General features: G+C 53.2%; 3 protein-coding genes across 3 annotated transcripts; 2 read left to right on the plus strand and 1 right to left on the minus strand.

The window, feature by feature from the left end:
- Nucleotides 1-1,556: 1,556 nt before the first annotated feature.
- Nucleotides 1,557-4,586, plus strand: ACET3X_000894 (uncharacterized protein; the record flags this gene model as incomplete). Its single annotated transcript, XM_069448241.1, has 2 exons — nucleotides 1,557-3,398; nucleotides 3,450-4,586. 2 exons carry the CDS (start codon nucleotides 1,557-1,559, stop codon nucleotides 4,584-4,586), a joined length of 2,979 nt encoding a protein of 992 aa, XP_069311136.1.
- Nucleotides 4,587-8,140: 3,554 nt separating this feature from the next.
- On the minus strand, nucleotides 8,141-9,725 carry ACET3X_000895 (uncharacterized protein; the record flags this gene model as incomplete). The annotated part of the gene is made up of 3 exons (XM_069448242.1): nucleotides 8,141-9,297; nucleotides 9,351-9,647; nucleotides 9,698-9,725. 3 exons carry the CDS (start codon nucleotides 9,723-9,725, stop codon nucleotides 8,141-8,143), a joined length of 1,482 nt encoding a protein of 493 aa, XP_069311137.1.
- A 1,468-nt stretch (nucleotides 9,726-11,193) lies between these two features.
- ACET3X_000896 (uncharacterized protein) lies at nucleotides 11,194-13,423 on the plus strand (the record flags this gene model as incomplete). Its single annotated transcript, XM_069448243.1, has 11 exons — nucleotides 11,194-11,268; nucleotides 11,322-11,349; nucleotides 11,405-11,484; nucleotides 11,531-11,635; nucleotides 11,695-11,811; nucleotides 11,861-11,881; nucleotides 11,931-12,080; nucleotides 12,141-12,200; nucleotides 12,260-12,366; nucleotides 12,416-13,164; nucleotides 13,245-13,423. 11 exons carry the CDS (start codon nucleotides 11,194-11,196, stop codon nucleotides 13,421-13,423), a joined length of 1,671 nt encoding a protein of 556 aa, XP_069311138.1.
- Between the last annotated feature and the right edge of the window lie 2,992 nt (nucleotides 13,424-16,415).

Consider the following 16,415-nt stretch of genomic DNA (forward strand, 5'->3'; position numbering starts at 1 on the left):
GGTAGAATAGACGAAACGGCGGGAAACGTTGGTCGAGGATCGTCGTCGGTATGGATCAGCGCGGTGTCCTGTGTGGAAGAGTTCTACATGTTGTTGGAGTCTACAGCTGCGGTGGCATTGTAACGGGTGGACTGATGTGTGTTTGTTGACATTCAGCTGCTTGTTTGGCTTGTACCAAGCATGCGACCCACGTACACAGAAGCAAGAGCAGGTGCGGAGCCGGGGGGCACAAGGCGGCAGGAAGGCGGGTTTCCATGGGCGCAAAACATGGGCTCGGTGTCGAGGGATATAGGCAGTACATGGAGCTCGCGATGAGGCCACGGTGCTAACGGGTACCCACTTGGCTGCATGGTGGATGACGTTTGGGTGGCGAAGTTGAATCCAATGTTTCATCAGCGTTCTGGGCGGGGCAGCAGCTTATCGTTGTTTATTCGCCCCGGCGCGCCTGCCCCGACGAGTCGCTCACCACAACGCACGATAAGAAACGACGGGTTTCCGCCAGAGGAGTGTGCAGGAATGGGGGGAGACATGGAGAGGGCGAGGCGGAGAGACGGAGAGACGGAGAGAAAGACAGCAACGGCTTTGGGCGTACCTTTCATCGCGGCCTTGGGACAACGCTCGGCCCCCCGAACTTGATCTGCGCGCGACTGCATTCTGACCAGCGCTATCCCCATCGGGCCTGGCTCGGGTGCATTCTCATTATCCTGTCCTCTCGATGCCGTCGATGCTGAAGCTCACACCACTCCCTGTTCAGACGCGATGAACGCCGGCTCATGGCTTTCGCTCGCAGGTCCCCAGCCACGGCATGCCCGTCTGGGCTGCGCCTTGGAAGCCGGCGCCAGCTGCCAGCACGGCGACACGCGCCCCGAATTTGATCTCGTACTTGCTGTAACCCCTCGTTGACTAATTGCCTCTAGCGTTCACTCCTGTCCATGTCCTTGGTGGGTGCACGGGCCCTGTGCGCTAAGCCCGTCTCGCTCGCGAGAGTTGGGGCCCTTCATTCTCAGGACATTCGCACGCTCCATTCTCCACTGCCATTCTGACTCCCATACCGCCTGACGCCGCCCTTGCCAGCCCGTCGCCAGCTGTAGCACTGACCTCGCCGTCGCCTCGACTGTCGACGCCGACGCCGACGCCTTTGATTGCGCGCGCCGCTTCCTTTGTCACAGCAGCCTGCAGCCGTCTCCTCCCTCCGAAGCCGCCTCGAGCCTCCACCCTCACCACCCGGCCTCACCCACCAGGCGCATTGCATGCAGTCGAACACACGCGGTCCCACTGCCGTCTCTTCATGATAGGCTTTCCGTCACGCTCCCACAGTGACGTTTCGAGCCCCCTGTCGCCCTCCAGCTCCTGGTCCGCACACGCTGCAACCGGCCACGCAACCCGCCTCCCCTTAGCCACGACCTCTCATCGCTAGACGAATCGTCACAACGTCTGCCTGCTCGTTGACGGCGCTCTTTTGATCCGTCTCGAGTCGCCGTCGCTCGCCCTGCTCTTCCTGGTCGCGCGTTGGGCGTCATGCGATCCCTAGAATACAGAGCTTGAGCACCCACTACATGACACCACACAAAAGCGAGCCTCACTGCCAGATTATGACAGACGTCTCGTCGATTCAGGCGTATGCTGATCATCAGCCGGCTCCTCTCGCCCTCTGCGCTGGCCCTCCACCACCCACCTTCGCGACCGCCTCGCCTCCACTAGAAGCCACCATTGAGGAAGAAGAGTCATCCACGATCAAGTGCATCTGTGGATACTCGGACGACGATGGCAACACGGTATTGTGCGAAAAGTGCGACACGTGGCAGCACATCGTGTGTTATTACGAGTCTGCCCAACACGTTCCTGATGTACACGAGTGCGCAGACTGTCTCCCGCGAGCCATCGACTCAAAAAGCGCTTCTGAGAAGCAACGCCTCCGAAGGGAAGTACATAGCATCGGCGAGCGCAAGGGCAGACCGAAAGCATCAGCGAAGAACCCAAAGAAGCGGACCAAGGATACCCATGGCCCCGTACAATCTAATGGCTGGCCAATGCAAACTAACGGGGACCTACAATACACCCCTGATCGGAAGAGTGGCAGCCCGCGAGATCAGCCACCGCCCAACAAGCGTCCCAAGACGAGCCATCGTCCCTCTGGATCCGTGGGCGTCGTTAGCCAAGCTCCAGCTCTCGTGCCAACATCACGAAAACGAGGCGGCTCCGTTATGCTCAATGGCCACAGCCCTGTCAAGTCACCCACAAACCCAGAAGCTCCCATCGAGGACTACTCGTCCGAGTTCATGCATCTCTATCGGCAACCCGAACCGCCCTCAGCTGACTCCAACTCGTACACCCGTATCGATGTCGCAAATGACATCGCTACGTGGCTCCAGGATCCGGAAGCCCTAGCCGAAGCAAGTGGAGGGAAGAAACCACAAGACATTTTCTCACGCATTGATATCACTATCCAGGAACTCGAAACGTCAACTGCGCCAGAGATCGTGAAACAGATAGACGTCGACTCGGGTATACTAGCGCATGGTCTGCACCCGCAGTGGCACTTCATTACCGCGGAGACCCCAGTACCAGACGGTGGCTACGTTGGAGAGCTCAAAGGTCTCATCGGACGAAAGGCAGACTACTACTCCGATGCATCCAACAGATGGGACTTGCTCCGACACCCCGAACCCTTCGTCTTCTTTCCTCCCCACCTGCCAATATACATTGACACCCGTCGAGAAGGCAACATTCTCCGCTACTCTCGAAGAAGTTGCAATCCTAACATGTCTATGAAGATCTTGATCGACTCCAGTAACGACTACCACTTCTGCTTCTTAGCGACGCGCGAGATCAGTCCCGGCGAAGAACTTACTGTTGGCTGGGATATCGATTCCGAGGTACAAAAGCAGCTTGCCAGAGTTGTTACCAACGGCGCCAAAGAAGGGTTCAGAAGAATACAGCCTTGGGTTTCGTGCGTCTTAGCTAACTTCGGAGGCTGCGCTTGCGATACATCCAACGGCAACGAGTGCCTTCTAGAGCGCGCTCGTCGCAACACGACCACGGAGCCCCCTACATCGAAGACCAAAGGCAAGAAGGTCAAGAAGTCTCAGATCTCTCCCATGAGTACGGGCCACGCAACCAACAGCCGTGCTGGTAGCGAAACCGCCAACCGTGATACTATTGACGAAGATCAAATGGACGCCCGCTCTACGTCTGGCTCACACAAGTCGAGCAGTCGCGACATTACACCAGCAACCCACTTCTCGTCCTTGGAAGGCGATAAACTCTCCGAGCGCGAAAAGAGGAAGATCCAGCATCAAGAACTCTTGTTCCAGAAGCTTGACCACGATGAGCACAAGGGCAAGAGGAAACGAACCAGTGCTGGATCGAATCTGAACACTCCCAGCGCCTCTTCCTCGGTAAGACGTATGTCCTTTTGTTCCCTTTCTCTTGCTAATATAGATACTCAGAGACGACTGGGACACCCCGAACCTTCGCCCTCGGCCCGCCATCGCGAACACAGTCACGGTGTAGCGCGCAAAACATCAGGCAGCTCTATAAAGACCAACGGCCGTCCTGCGCCCCGTCCAAAGCCCGTATACGTCGACTCGTCCACACAGACAGTTGAAGATAATGATGCAAAGCCACAAGTATGCATCAGGCCACGTCAAATGAAACCCCCAATTTCTTTCAAGCGCAAGCTTCTGCAGCAGGCGCAAGAGGACAAGCTACAACGCGAGCGAATGCGGTCCACGTCGGTCAAGATGGAGGCCAAATCGCCAGCTTTGAAGGATGTGTCGTCAAACAAGGCGTCGCCACTGCCGCCATCTCCACCTCTCGAGGAGCCCTCTGCGATGGACATCTCTATAGAGTCTGCACCCGATACAAGACACAAAGAGCTCACACCTGCAAAGGAGTTTTCGCCCCAGCCTCCAGTAGACGTAGAGATGACCGACCCTGAGGATACAACCGTCAAACGTTCCGAACCAAAACAAGAAGAGCCAGCTGAGGTATCTGCTCCAGAACCTCCCAAGGAAGCTCCAAAGGATTCTCCCCAACCGTCAATACAACCCCTCGATCCTCCATGGTCAGCTTCAACGCCAACTGAACCATCTCCAAAGTCTACCACTGGTCTGACACCAAAGCCTGCGGATCTTCATGTTGAGATGCCTGCGAAGTCCGATTTGGTCAACGCCAGCAACAACCGTGCTGTTACCCCCGGGTCGACTTCTTCTGTTTTCAACGAGAGCACAGTCGTGCAATCACCAGGCGCCTCCATTATTGCATCGCCCTTCTCGCCTGCGGTAAACAACGCCGTCAAGCCTACGCCAGCGCGCAAGAAGCTTAGTCTAAGTGACTACACCAACCGCAACAGAAAAACCAAGCTGGCGCAAACACAGTCGACAGGTTCGAACGCTACGCCACCCCTGAATTCGCAATCAACGAGCTCGCCAACGTTATCGACGGCTAGCCTGCCGAATACGAATTCACCTCCTCCCAAGGCCGTCGAAGCGATTCTCCCGCCCGTTGCAGAGGAAGCGAAGCCGTCTGAAGTATCCGTCGCGCCTGCTATGGCGACTACTGCTACTCCGACATCAGCGACATGATTCACGATACCCAGCTCCTGTTCAGAATCAGTTCGCGGGCCGCAGGGCGACCCGCGGTTCTTTCTTTCTATCTTTGGAGTGTAACAACATGTAATGATTACAAGTCGAACGATCCTTTGTTTTATCATTTTTTTTCTTTCCTTCTGTTCTTATCATTTTCTTCCAACGACTTGAAGTGTTCGGTCGGGTTACTTCATATCTGTTTGACGGAGATTTTCCAAAAAGTGGGATATTTCCAATGGGCTCTCTGTTACACGCAAGTTAACTTCCTGGTCTACGTACGGATGGAGCTGGTGTGGCGTTGATTGGCCCCCCGCGCTGGGCGTCTTAGGGATGAAAAGAGATGGAAGTTGAGAAGACGGGCAGCCCTGTTCTTCTCTTCTGTGTGGTTTGAAGACGAGTCTTGACGCCGGGTCCTCTATTGCTGAGCGTCTGTGTTTAGCCGGGATGAAATGAAAACAAGAATTCACATAAGAATGCTATCATTAGTCATCACTGTTTCCTGTATGTTGCATCAACACGTGTATTGTGCCAGTCGAATGTGGCGCCCGTTGACTGGGCAGCGTACCGAGGGCTTCGGAGCTAGAAGATATAGCATGACAAAGTCTCCAATGCTACATTTCTCTAGTTTATATACATCCATTCGACTCGATGCATCTCCATCATACTCGACTAGCCCTCAAACGAAGCGTGCTTCCACGTCACAAAAGAAAATATGCACCAAGAGCAGTACCAATCCCAAAACAAGAACATGGAATAAAGAATTCAATACAGGAAAAAAGCCATATAACCCGCCTGCAAACACAAGCACTCCTCAGCCGGCCGTCTTCTCGCCAACTTCCTCCCACTTGGCTCCTATCCTCCTCGCAGGTGCATGTTCCCCTCTCACAGCCTTGCCATCTATTTCCGTAGGTCCATTTCGGCCCCCGTTGATGTGTTTGGAACCAGGTTTATACACGATTTCATAGTAATTTGGTATCGCTTCTTCTGCCTCTCTGGTAGTAGTGGTAGTAGCAGCAGTGGTGGTGGTGGTGGTGGTGGCGGCGGCGGCAAGCGCGTGTGGTGTTGATGCTACACTGTGCGGGTGAGCAGGGGCTGGCGATATATTGTCAGGACCATCGGCGTTGGCGTTGTTGCCGACGCGAGACGGACCGGTGTGATTGTTTTGAAGAGATGCGATGCAATCTCCTGTGGGCGAGAGTTCAAATGTACCACCTAGGGAGCGTTGAGAGGATGCGTGGTGGATATGAAGCGGGGATTGTCGTTGAATAGGAGGAATTGTATAACCGGGATGACCGGCAGGGTTGTTCACATCGTATTTGTACGCATATTGCTGTTGCTGTGGTTCCTGTTGCGAAGATGTTGGCGGTGGTGGTGAAGGAGGAGGGGGAGGTAGAAGAGGAGGTGTTTGACCTGGGGGTGCTTGAACAGGAGGCATGGGCGAGTGAACATACGGTGGAACTGGCGTATTATAACTCGGTGCGTTATTGTACTGGTTGTAACCGTACTGTTGATACGCAGAATCTACGATAGGCGGCGAGAAAAGGGGCATTCGTAGATATTGATGATAGATATCCCCTACTTCGTTGCCATGTATGGCAGTAGGATGAGTGTAGCCGGTTTCTGAGATTGCTGGTGGACTCGTGTTGTTTGGGCCTTGGTGGCGTTCCGTTCCTTTGTTTCGATCCACTTCGTCCTTTGGGCTCTTTGTACGGCCCCAGAAGAAGAAAAGTAAGGTTGCGGCGATGATGACAGAGGAGCAAGCTATGGCAATTCCTGCAATGGCACCCGTTGAAAGGCCTTGCTTATCGTTGCTGGTATCATCACCGAGCTTAGGCTTCACCGAGCTGATGGGCGTATTACTCGACTCTGGAGCCTCTGGTGGGAATGGTTCGCCGGGGTTTAGCATGTAGCTGCTATCAAGTGCTAGTTGATGTTGCCGATCGATACTGGTTGTTGTGTTCGGATTGATGACCCCCACCATGCCGTAGTTTATACAAGAACCTACAGCTGAGCAATAAAAGAATATGGGGTCGGTGGTTTCGATCTCGATGCTGTAGGTTGGTGGGGAAGTAGGGACAGAGTCGACTGCCTTAAATCCGCTGAAGAAACCCGTCTTGTCTTGCCCGCTCATCTCGTAGGGGATACATGGATATCCATATTCCGCGCGCACAACGCTATGGTTCAAAGGGTAAAAAGCAAACTCTATTGTCTTTACAAACGTTAGCATATTTCAATGTCTTCATTGGGTTGCTGGCACGAAACGACAATTACAAGAGTCTTTTCCCGGTCGCCTGCAGAGGATTACTTACATCGCCAATGTTGGCATTCGTTGATTCAGGTCTGAACTTGTGGTCTGCTAGGCCGACTGAAATGGTGTGTGTCTGTACAGCTACAGAGCTTGTCGAGCTTGAGTTATCTGCTGGGGTCAACGATGCAGTAGGGCTACTACTGCTGAAGCCGATATCATCATGTGCAAAGCATGTGGACGGGGAAATAGCAAACGGTAAAGAGATAGCCAAAGATACAGAAGCCCAGAAGGGTTTCCGACGTGTTGCGGAGACCATACCAAAAGTATTGGCTTTCGAGAAGATTACAGTGGTTTCTGGATATTGAGACAAGGTTAAGGAAATACGAAAGGAAGAGACCACCTCGAAGCCTACTAAGAGAAGGAGATCAGAACGGAGTGCAATAATCGGACGCGCGACATGTCAGCGTAACATTGTGGTGGCGATGCAAACAAGGGCTCGGAAGCAGATCAAACGACCGGATGTGTAAGAGGAATGGCACAGAATGGAACACATACCTAGTACTTATGATCATGCGTCCCCATATTTATGGCGTAGATGTTGAGTTTCTATTTGCCAGATAGTGTTGTAGCGTCAGCCTCCAGAGCTGCGAGACAAAGAGAACACGCTTAAGGGATTCGTAGCCCCATGTGGTTGCTGCAAGGATAAGAAAAAAGAAGAACAAAGCCCGTCAGTCTTGTGCGCTCGCTAGTGGCAGATCTTGGAATGTGGTCATCTAAAATCTTCCTTGAAACTCAAAGTAGTCGCGACCATTATCGTATCCTTTAGGTATCCGAAGGCCTAAATTGCTCCTACACTTGGCCACATGTCAGCGAAACGACTCCCAATTATGGTTGTTTGCCCATTTTCCCAGTAGGCAATGGTTCACTGGGATCGATACGAGTCCATGATTTGGTGCTCGTATAACTGCATGGCAACGATTACAAACAGGCAAACGGCGACGAAAAGTCGAAAGTATTTAGTTTTTGAGTGACTGCTATGCACAGTTGGATTAGAAGGAGAGGAGTGGTCCAACAAAGCGTACCATATGGTGATAACATAGTCGCATATGGCCCTAGTATATTCCGCGCTATCGCTCACATAAAATCATAAGCTGTGTACAACATCCATCATCAAAGTCGTGTGGCATAAAGGCCTGGTAGTACTTCTCGGTCGATGAGAAGACTGCCCTCGTCAGTGCCGCTGGTGACACTGCGTCGCATGTCGAATTTGGGTCTGCTAGATGCAAAGTGCGGAGCTGGTCCCTCATCGGAGACCAGGGTCGCCAAATCCAAATGGGTCGTTGCTTGACGAGCTATTGGACCCCGACACGTAGCCCGATGGTGCTGCAGACATTTGTTTGCCAAATCCGGGGTCTGGCAAAGGGTTCCAGACCGGGAAACCCTCTGGTGGCTGACTCTCACCTATTGGGTTACCACGAGCATAATCGACGAGACTGCCGTTGATACCAGTGAGTGCCCAAGCAAAGACGGCGACGTCGCGAATGCTCTGCATGAAGTTGTTCTGGAATTCCGCAGACGGTCCTGCCTGCACCATGGCTGGGTGCCGGGCGCCCAGAGGATACTGAGGCATTTGTTGTGGCGCCGGGTGGAACACGGGTTGTGTTGCCCATGGTGCGGCGTAGATACCATTGTATTGCTGTGCTGGCTGGGCAACAGGCATGGTGCCTGGCAACATAGGACGCGCACGACGTAGACACACGACAAGCCCATCTGATGTGCAAGATATGACGGCCTCAAGCTCAATGGGATCATCGCGGACCTCAGACCGCGGCGAGCTAACAGACGATATCGATGAGCGGGGCGCAGAACCACCAAACATGGCTTGGTGCGGGTCGCTTGGGTTGCGGTTATCGACAGAATCGGTGCGCGACGCAGACCACTCCTCACTATTGTCTGTGGTGCGGTTTGAGTCTGAGGGATGTCTGGCTGTGCCGTTGGATGTAGAATGGCTGCCAAGACCTACTCCACCCTCAGACTCATCGTCGGATGTGACATCCGTCATCATGTCGTCTTCGCTCTCAGAAGAGGACACGTCAGGTGCGTCGTCCTGTCGAGGATCGCGAAAAAAGAAGCGCATGTAAGCGATGGAGTCATTGCCTTTAGCCGACTCGAGACAGCGGACAGCGTCTTCAAGACAATTGGGGGTAATGCAGTAATAGAAACTGCGTCCCTTCATAGCCTCTCCAGAGATTCCTATAATCTGCTCAATGCCACTGGTTGCGTACATGACAGTCAGGGTTCGTGTGAACCTGTTGAGGAATAGGGCAGCTCGTGGCTCATGGGTCTGATCATCGGGGCCGAGGTCAAACTTGCTAGATAGATGCGATAACATGTGGTAGCGCGGGTCCTTGGGGGACGAGGCGAATAGCTTGCGCACTATAGGAGCCTCGATTGCGCGTTCTGATTGGCAGGGATCAGCGAGCCGCATGGACCAAACCGGTTAGAGGACTTACTCTGGCTCTGCATCCCATGTCTATAGACGCTGGTACAGCAGACAATGACATCGTAGACGACGGAGAAGCAGCATTCGCAGCCGACCCATTCTCCCTGGCGGTTTTTCAGGCGGCAATAGGACAAGACAGCGGCCTTGTCCAGTCTCACTCCCCGGCTGTGATGCGCCCTGGCCAGAGGGAGTTCGTCTGGATGAAAAAATTGCCACACGGACCGATTGACAACCTCGTCGGGCGTATGGCCAAGGATGTCGACAATGGAGTCGGAAGAGTACAAGATGTGGGCGTCATCAGAGAGGTCTGTCAAGAGTCAGAAACGGCAGGCTCGAGGGGAGAGTTGGTTGACGTACCATGGATGGTGATGAAGGTGGTATCCATTGTGGCAGGAACGAGGGAGCAAAGGGCCTCGGAATGAGTTCGTTCCTGCTCTACCGCACTCGTCCTGATATGTCAAATCTAATCATTCGCTCTGGGACGAGCGGTGGAAGACTGCGAGGACGTCGGACAGACCAGGCGAGGGAGCGTACGCGGGTCAAATAGGCAGGGTCCAAGTGGCACAGAGGCGCACAGGTCGGGTTAGAGGAAAGAGAGGGAGTAGAGGTGGTGCAACCAAGGGCCCCGTGCAGCACCTGGGGTGGGATGGGAGATGAGGCGGGTGAAAGGTGATAATGTATACGAGTCAGTTTGGTATGATGTAATACACGATCACGAAGCGACAGCTGCCCCTCACTGGCAACGAGGCAGGAAGTCGCAGCGTAAAAAGAATGATATGAGCAAGTAGGCGGAGAAGGGCTGCCTGAAGGGGCTAGCGGAGGATTGGAGCAGAGGGCAGTTGGGTCGTGTGCATAAATCAGCGAAGTGAGCAGCGGCCGACGCTGGGGCTGGCTCGGCTGCCGTGACCGAGCCCAGGATGGCGGGAATTTGACGTCGCTGCTGGTGGGCAGGGGGGAGGGGGGGTTGAGACGGACTCGGGCGGGCCAGGCGAAAGGATTGCTGCGGCGAGTAGAAAATGCGAGAGGTCGCTGCTGGGCTGTCTGTGATGGGACGGGGGTTGTAGGGTTGAGGTATGTAAGCGAAGCGCAGTGCAGAAAATAAGCTGACGAACGGGCAAAGGCCTGTTGCGCCGCCCAAGGATCGACGCGAGACTGGCAGTCAACGGCGGTTAGCAGCTCGTCGGCAGCGGCGCGGGGCAAACGGCAGTCGTCCTAGTTCGGAGGACAAGGGAAGGATGCGTCAGGCCATTCGCAGCAGACGGTCAGCCATCAAGCCCGGCCTGGGACGCGTCCACCGGCGGCCTGCAAACGTGCCACTGTCACCCATGCGACGACGAGCCTTGGCGGTACCGACGTCGTCGACGACGGCCGCACGCCGTGGACATGCAAACTTTACTGGCGCGCTAACACTGCCAAACACCTCACCGACGCCTCTCCGACTTGCCCTCACCACACACCCCTCCGTCCCCAAGCTGCTGCCCCAGGGCGATAGCCGCCTCACACAGCATCGAGCTGCAACCCTGCTGTAGGCATAGGCTGGTGGTACTGTCCTAGGTGCTTGTCCTCCCGAGCCCTCAACCGAACAACACCATCGACGATCATCCCAAAACTACGCCACAAGCCACATGCAAGACCCATTCTTCCTCTTTCCCCATCCTGTCTCCTCTCCACCCATTTTGCTCCTCCTTGTTGGCCGCCGTGCAAACAGGCCCTCTGTTACCTGTTTGCTGCAAGTGACAGCCTCGCTGAGACTAAAAGCCCTGTCCCTCACTCTCGCCTCGTCCTAATATCCGATTGGCATCCCCCAACTTCGGACCCGGGCGACCTGCCACGAGACCCGCGCCCTGCATATCATGGGAGCTGATATGCACGCTAACATGGACTGCAACTGGGAACTGCCTACTCTGAGGGGCACAGTGAGACTAGGCGTAACTCATGCCTTCCGCGCCCACCGTTTAGGCCACCACTAATACCTCCCCAGGCCCAAACCAAGTCTAGGCTTAGCTCCAGTGAGTCAGGATGCCGCATCAACCATCACTTCATGCAATACTCATCACGTCCCAGCCCAGTTCTACGATGTAAACTTCTATCCCTATACCGCTCCTGGCCTTGATCCTGTTTTCGCCGTATGCGGAGGTCCATTTGTACGTATCACCCTGTGGGCCGTCAACCTTGTACTCATTGGCCAAGACCATCATATGTCGGTGCATATTGGGCAAAAACAGCACCATCGAGATTCTGCGGTGGTTTCAAGACGAAGAAAACACCACAGAACACGGTGCATCCGAAGACAAGGTAGGCATATAATAACCCCATCGCTCGGCCTGGCTAATCACTCCCCTTCCTGCAAGCAGCATGTCAATTACAACAGCGTCGTTTGGTCCCAGGCTGAAAATGGTGACCCTCTTGTGTGCGTGACCGGCGACTCTCGAATCAAGGTCTTGAACGTCCGAACGGGGAAGCTCGCAACGGTATGCTCTGCATCGCTAATCCGGCTGCATGTACTGACACTGCACATAGACGCTCATAGGCCATGGTGATGTATTTATACCCACGCCCGAATGCAACCTGGCCCCTCTAACTCCCACAGTCTGTCAACGATCTTGCCGTATCCCCAGTAGACCCCACTGTTCTCGCATCCGTGAGCATTGACCATAGCCTCCGGATATGGAGCTTGCACCCGTCGCACGAAAAGCAGCCGCTCGGAGCCATCTGTTATGGACAAGGCCACAAAGACCAGGTGCTGACACTTGTGTGTGGCTTGCCAATCTGGCCAATGCAAGCATGCTGACATTGGTAGGCATACCATCCGAAAGGACGGTACATCCTAACGGCAGGTATGGACACTAGGATCAATCTGGTACGATGCCTCAACCCTGACCTACTGACGACTTGGAGACGAGATTCTGACGAGCAAAGTGGGCCGTACCCGATGATCTCGACAAGCACGCTGGAACCGACAAGCCGGCCATAGTGCACTATCCGCATTTCTCCACCACTGAGATTCATACCGACTTTGTTGACTGGTAGTTTCGCTTTTTCAATCCTTGCCCAATACTCGCTTACTTCCTATAGTGTCCAGTGGTATGGCGATTTGATTCTAAGCCATGCGGCTCGCGAGAATAAGATCATACTCTGGAGTATCGACGAGTTCAGCTCCGATCGTTCGACAGTCCCCCCTGCTCCCATCCCTGCCTCGAGCGCAGTCTACAGCAGGACTCCAGTTACTATCCCAGCAAACTCTACTTCAAGCACTCGATCAGCATGGGGCGGACGCTTCCAGAGGCTATTACAATTTGAGCTGCCGTATACTAATCAGTTTTACATCCGATTTTCCCTTTTCCATGAGCTTGGCCGTCATCCCATCTTGGTTGCAGGCAACGAGAGAAGCAAGACCTTCTTTTGGGATCTACAACGCTTGGAGAATTCTGGAACCGGAGAAGATGGTTCTCAGAACACAAAGGGTTTACAACCGGCTCTGCCTAGGCACGTGCGTGAAGAAAGCTCAGCGTCCACAGCATCATCTGCTGTCAGCGCTGGCTCAGGCAACACAAAGGCCAAACAACAGAAGCTCAAAGATAAAACTCGGGATCGAGGTATATCTGATCCTTTCCGTTCGGTAAAAGCGCACAAAACGGTCGAGACGCCAAAGTACAAAGCTTTCGCTTTCCGCCACTTCGCCTGGAGCCGTGACGGACAGTGGTGTGTCGGCGTCGGCGACTGTGGTACCATTAATATCTTCAACCGTTGGGGAGAAAGGGGTGTTCCTCCAATCGAGCCAGATAAAGAGATACCCATGCAAGATGATGATGACCCAAAGATCAGTTAGTCTAACCGAACGCCAACACCCCTCGTCGGTCAAATCCAGACCCAGGACAAGCGTTGGCTGACATGGTATGAGCAGACAAGGAACAAATCATTGACTCGCTAGAAGGTCTCTGTGAGGCACACGCGCTGCGGCGGCAGATGGCAGCGGATCAAAACGAGTCGTTCGAAGAGGATTTGCGGCCTCTTCTTGACGAGTACGTATCCAGTCTCCCAGTTCATGAACGGGAGTTTGCACAGTCACACTGGGAGCAGTAAATTTGCGCACAGATGGGATAATCGTGTAACCCAAGCACGACGGTGCAACGCCGTCAGCATCATCGCAGTCGCTGCTATCGATTTGTGTTGGCTACAAAGATTGCTATTGGTTCATGACTAGCGGAATAAATGAATGGTGTGCAATGGAGATATTGGACGTGACCTCCAGCGGTCGCGTTGAAAGAGGGTTGGAGTTGAATCAGCACATGACTGTAAGATGACAGTAGGATATCTAGGCAGCTAACCATGCACTGTAACTTTGCCATCTCAAACTTACCAGAGAAGAACGCACGCATTCATACACTGTCTATCTCGTCAAACCTCTGTTTTATCTTCGACACGATCCCTTAAGCTTCGTGTCGCCCATCACTTTCATCACAATACAGCGTACGCCTTCACACGAGTCATACAAACTTTCTTATAACTACCACATACAAACACAATATCGCATAGTATGCGCGCTCTTAACATGCATAGTTCTCCAGAACCGGCGTCCCCTATCATGTTAACGCACACGACGACGACGACCACCACCACCACCACCACCACCACTGCATTTCTGGAGCACATCAATATTTCTGTTTCGTCTAGAGTGTAGAGCTAAACGAAAAGAAACTCGGGGATTTCCGTAAATGGAAAGGAGAATCAGAACATGAGGGGGAAAGGGACAGTGGACGTGGTACGAGGAAACCTGTTCAATATCTAGCCACATTCGAGCAACAAATAACGAAATATTCGGCAATTGCGCAAGTATGGTCACTACATGGTACTCGCAAAACCAGTCAGAAGGTAAAAGCGCAATCAAAGTCTGTCTCAGCTGCGAATCACCACCCCGTCTTCACATGAACCAGTCAGCGCAAATACCCCATGCAAGCCCCCTTCCCCGAACCAACCCCAAACAGGGTCTGCATATTTACGTAGCACTTTCCACAAACTCGACCTAAAATACGGCACTCCTGCAGCATACCGGAAACAATACCGGTTTTTCATGCAAGAAAGAAAAGAAAAACACAAAAAACGCCGCTCCGTCATTGCGCATGGCAGCAAAGCTTATCGGGAGATTACTCGACTCTGATTGTTTTTTCCACCACCTGGACGCCATGATGACATTCTATTAGCACTACACTGTATTGCGTCCGACAGAATTGCTGTGACGCAGCGACGGGCCAATTCGTTGTCCCCGGACAATGCACAAGGTTTGTGTTGGAAGCCGCTGTAGAGCAGCTACACAAATTAAGGTGAGTAAACAAAGCGCAGAATATCCTCAACGCGTTGAGTCAAACGTCGTCTTCTTGCCAACGCCTTTGGTGGCGCTTTGTCTAGACCTGCACTATAGGTATCTTGTTTCATGGCGACGAACAAAGAAGTCAGAGTTCTACGAGAGAGAGAGCGCGCGCGTCAGTTTGTGTTGAGACATTGCGTCTCTTACAGATGGTTGCCCTAAGATGGAAAGATTATGGCGAAGAAGAGACAATGCTGCGGTACAGCAACAAGAGCACAAAAGCGTACTCAATTCAGAGCACAGGGCAGCAGATATGCTCTCCGAATCACCATCATCGGAAATACGACTAAGTATATCGTGCACATGCACAGAATGCACAGCATTTCTCCGGCCAAGCTTCGCGTCGAGATCCCATCACCCACAAAACATCTCGCACTTCGCACTTCCAGCCGTCAATGCTTTAAATCGCACTCAGGTGTCCATATGTATTGACAGACTATCACTAGCAGCATACGAGGCGCAGATTATTACCTCGGTATCAGTGCCGCGAGTCACCAATGCTACCAATAACCAGCAGCAACTCAATGTCATCACATCTACAACGCATTCCACGATCAACATACGCAGCGCATTTCCGAAAACGCCAGGCGCCTTCCGATGCGCACATCCGCACTGCCGAACTCAAATACCGGTCGCTTCATGGTTGGCAACCGCAACTGGATTGCGCCTGAGGTCGCTATGCGATGAACATGTTGAGCAATGCTTCAAGGAAGAGGAAATTCATGGCCAGGTCGGAAGAGACCCGTCATTTTTGAAGAGCGCTGACATATCAAAGACAATGGATCTGTACCAGCGCTCCGGTGAGGAGGGCCGCTGGGAAAGTAATGATGTAGACGGGTCGACAAGGGCGAAATTGGGTACGAGGATTAACCATTTAGCCTCTTGGAAAAGCCTTGGGTCTTGGAAGAGTGGTGATGCAGAACTTGGATGGGATGCGAAGGCGTTCGATTCGAAGCTCTGCTGGTGAGTGTATTTTGAGCTTTTTGTCGAGCTTGATCGGAATGTGAATTACTCAGAAAACCGAACTCGATGGATGCCACAGAGAGTGCTGGATGATTAAGACACATGTAAAATAAATGATGCAAATTATGAAAGCGTTGGTGAAACCTTGGGACACTCGAATGGAAGTAACACATGCTAAAACTCAACCCGTATGCAGGGGGTTCATAGTACCTAAATGTCGCGCTTGGATATCAAACAAGATAATCGAACAAGTCATAGGAGTCGTGTAGTGCCTGGTTCAGCTCAGCCATCCACTGCATATGTTCAGCAACCAAGTCATTGAACAAAGAATCTGAAAGACTTGGTATCCTCGCCTCGCGCAAGTACAGCTGCCGGTGTAACTCTAGCTCACTGATCTCGTGCCTATAATCGTGGGGCGCTGTGATCCAACTCTTGTCTAGCCGAGCTGCTGCCGCATCAGCTCTCTTATGCCTGGACCCTGTGATCCAGACATTTTCGCTCTTAAAATGGATTGGCGATATCTTTTCGTGGCCATAGCGGCGACCCACCTCGGCGTGGGAGCGATAAGGCTGCGTGGCGTGTCGTGGGGTAGCTGAGAAAGGGCTATTCGAACGGGCGTTGAAGGAGCGGTGTGCGGCTGTGCTGCTGGGAGCCGCAGAATAGCCTAGCTCACTCTTCCTAGTTGTGAATTGCTTCCCTGGAAAGCCACAAGCAACCGAGTGTGTGGAAGCGCGTGCCGAGAAGACT

This window comes from Alternaria dauci, chromosome 1 (assembly GCF_042100115.1).
Source record: "Alternaria dauci strain A2016 chromosome 1, whole genome shotgun sequence".
NCBI classification, from domain to species: domain Eukaryota; kingdom Fungi; phylum Ascomycota; class Dothideomycetes; order Pleosporales; family Pleosporaceae; genus Alternaria; species Alternaria dauci.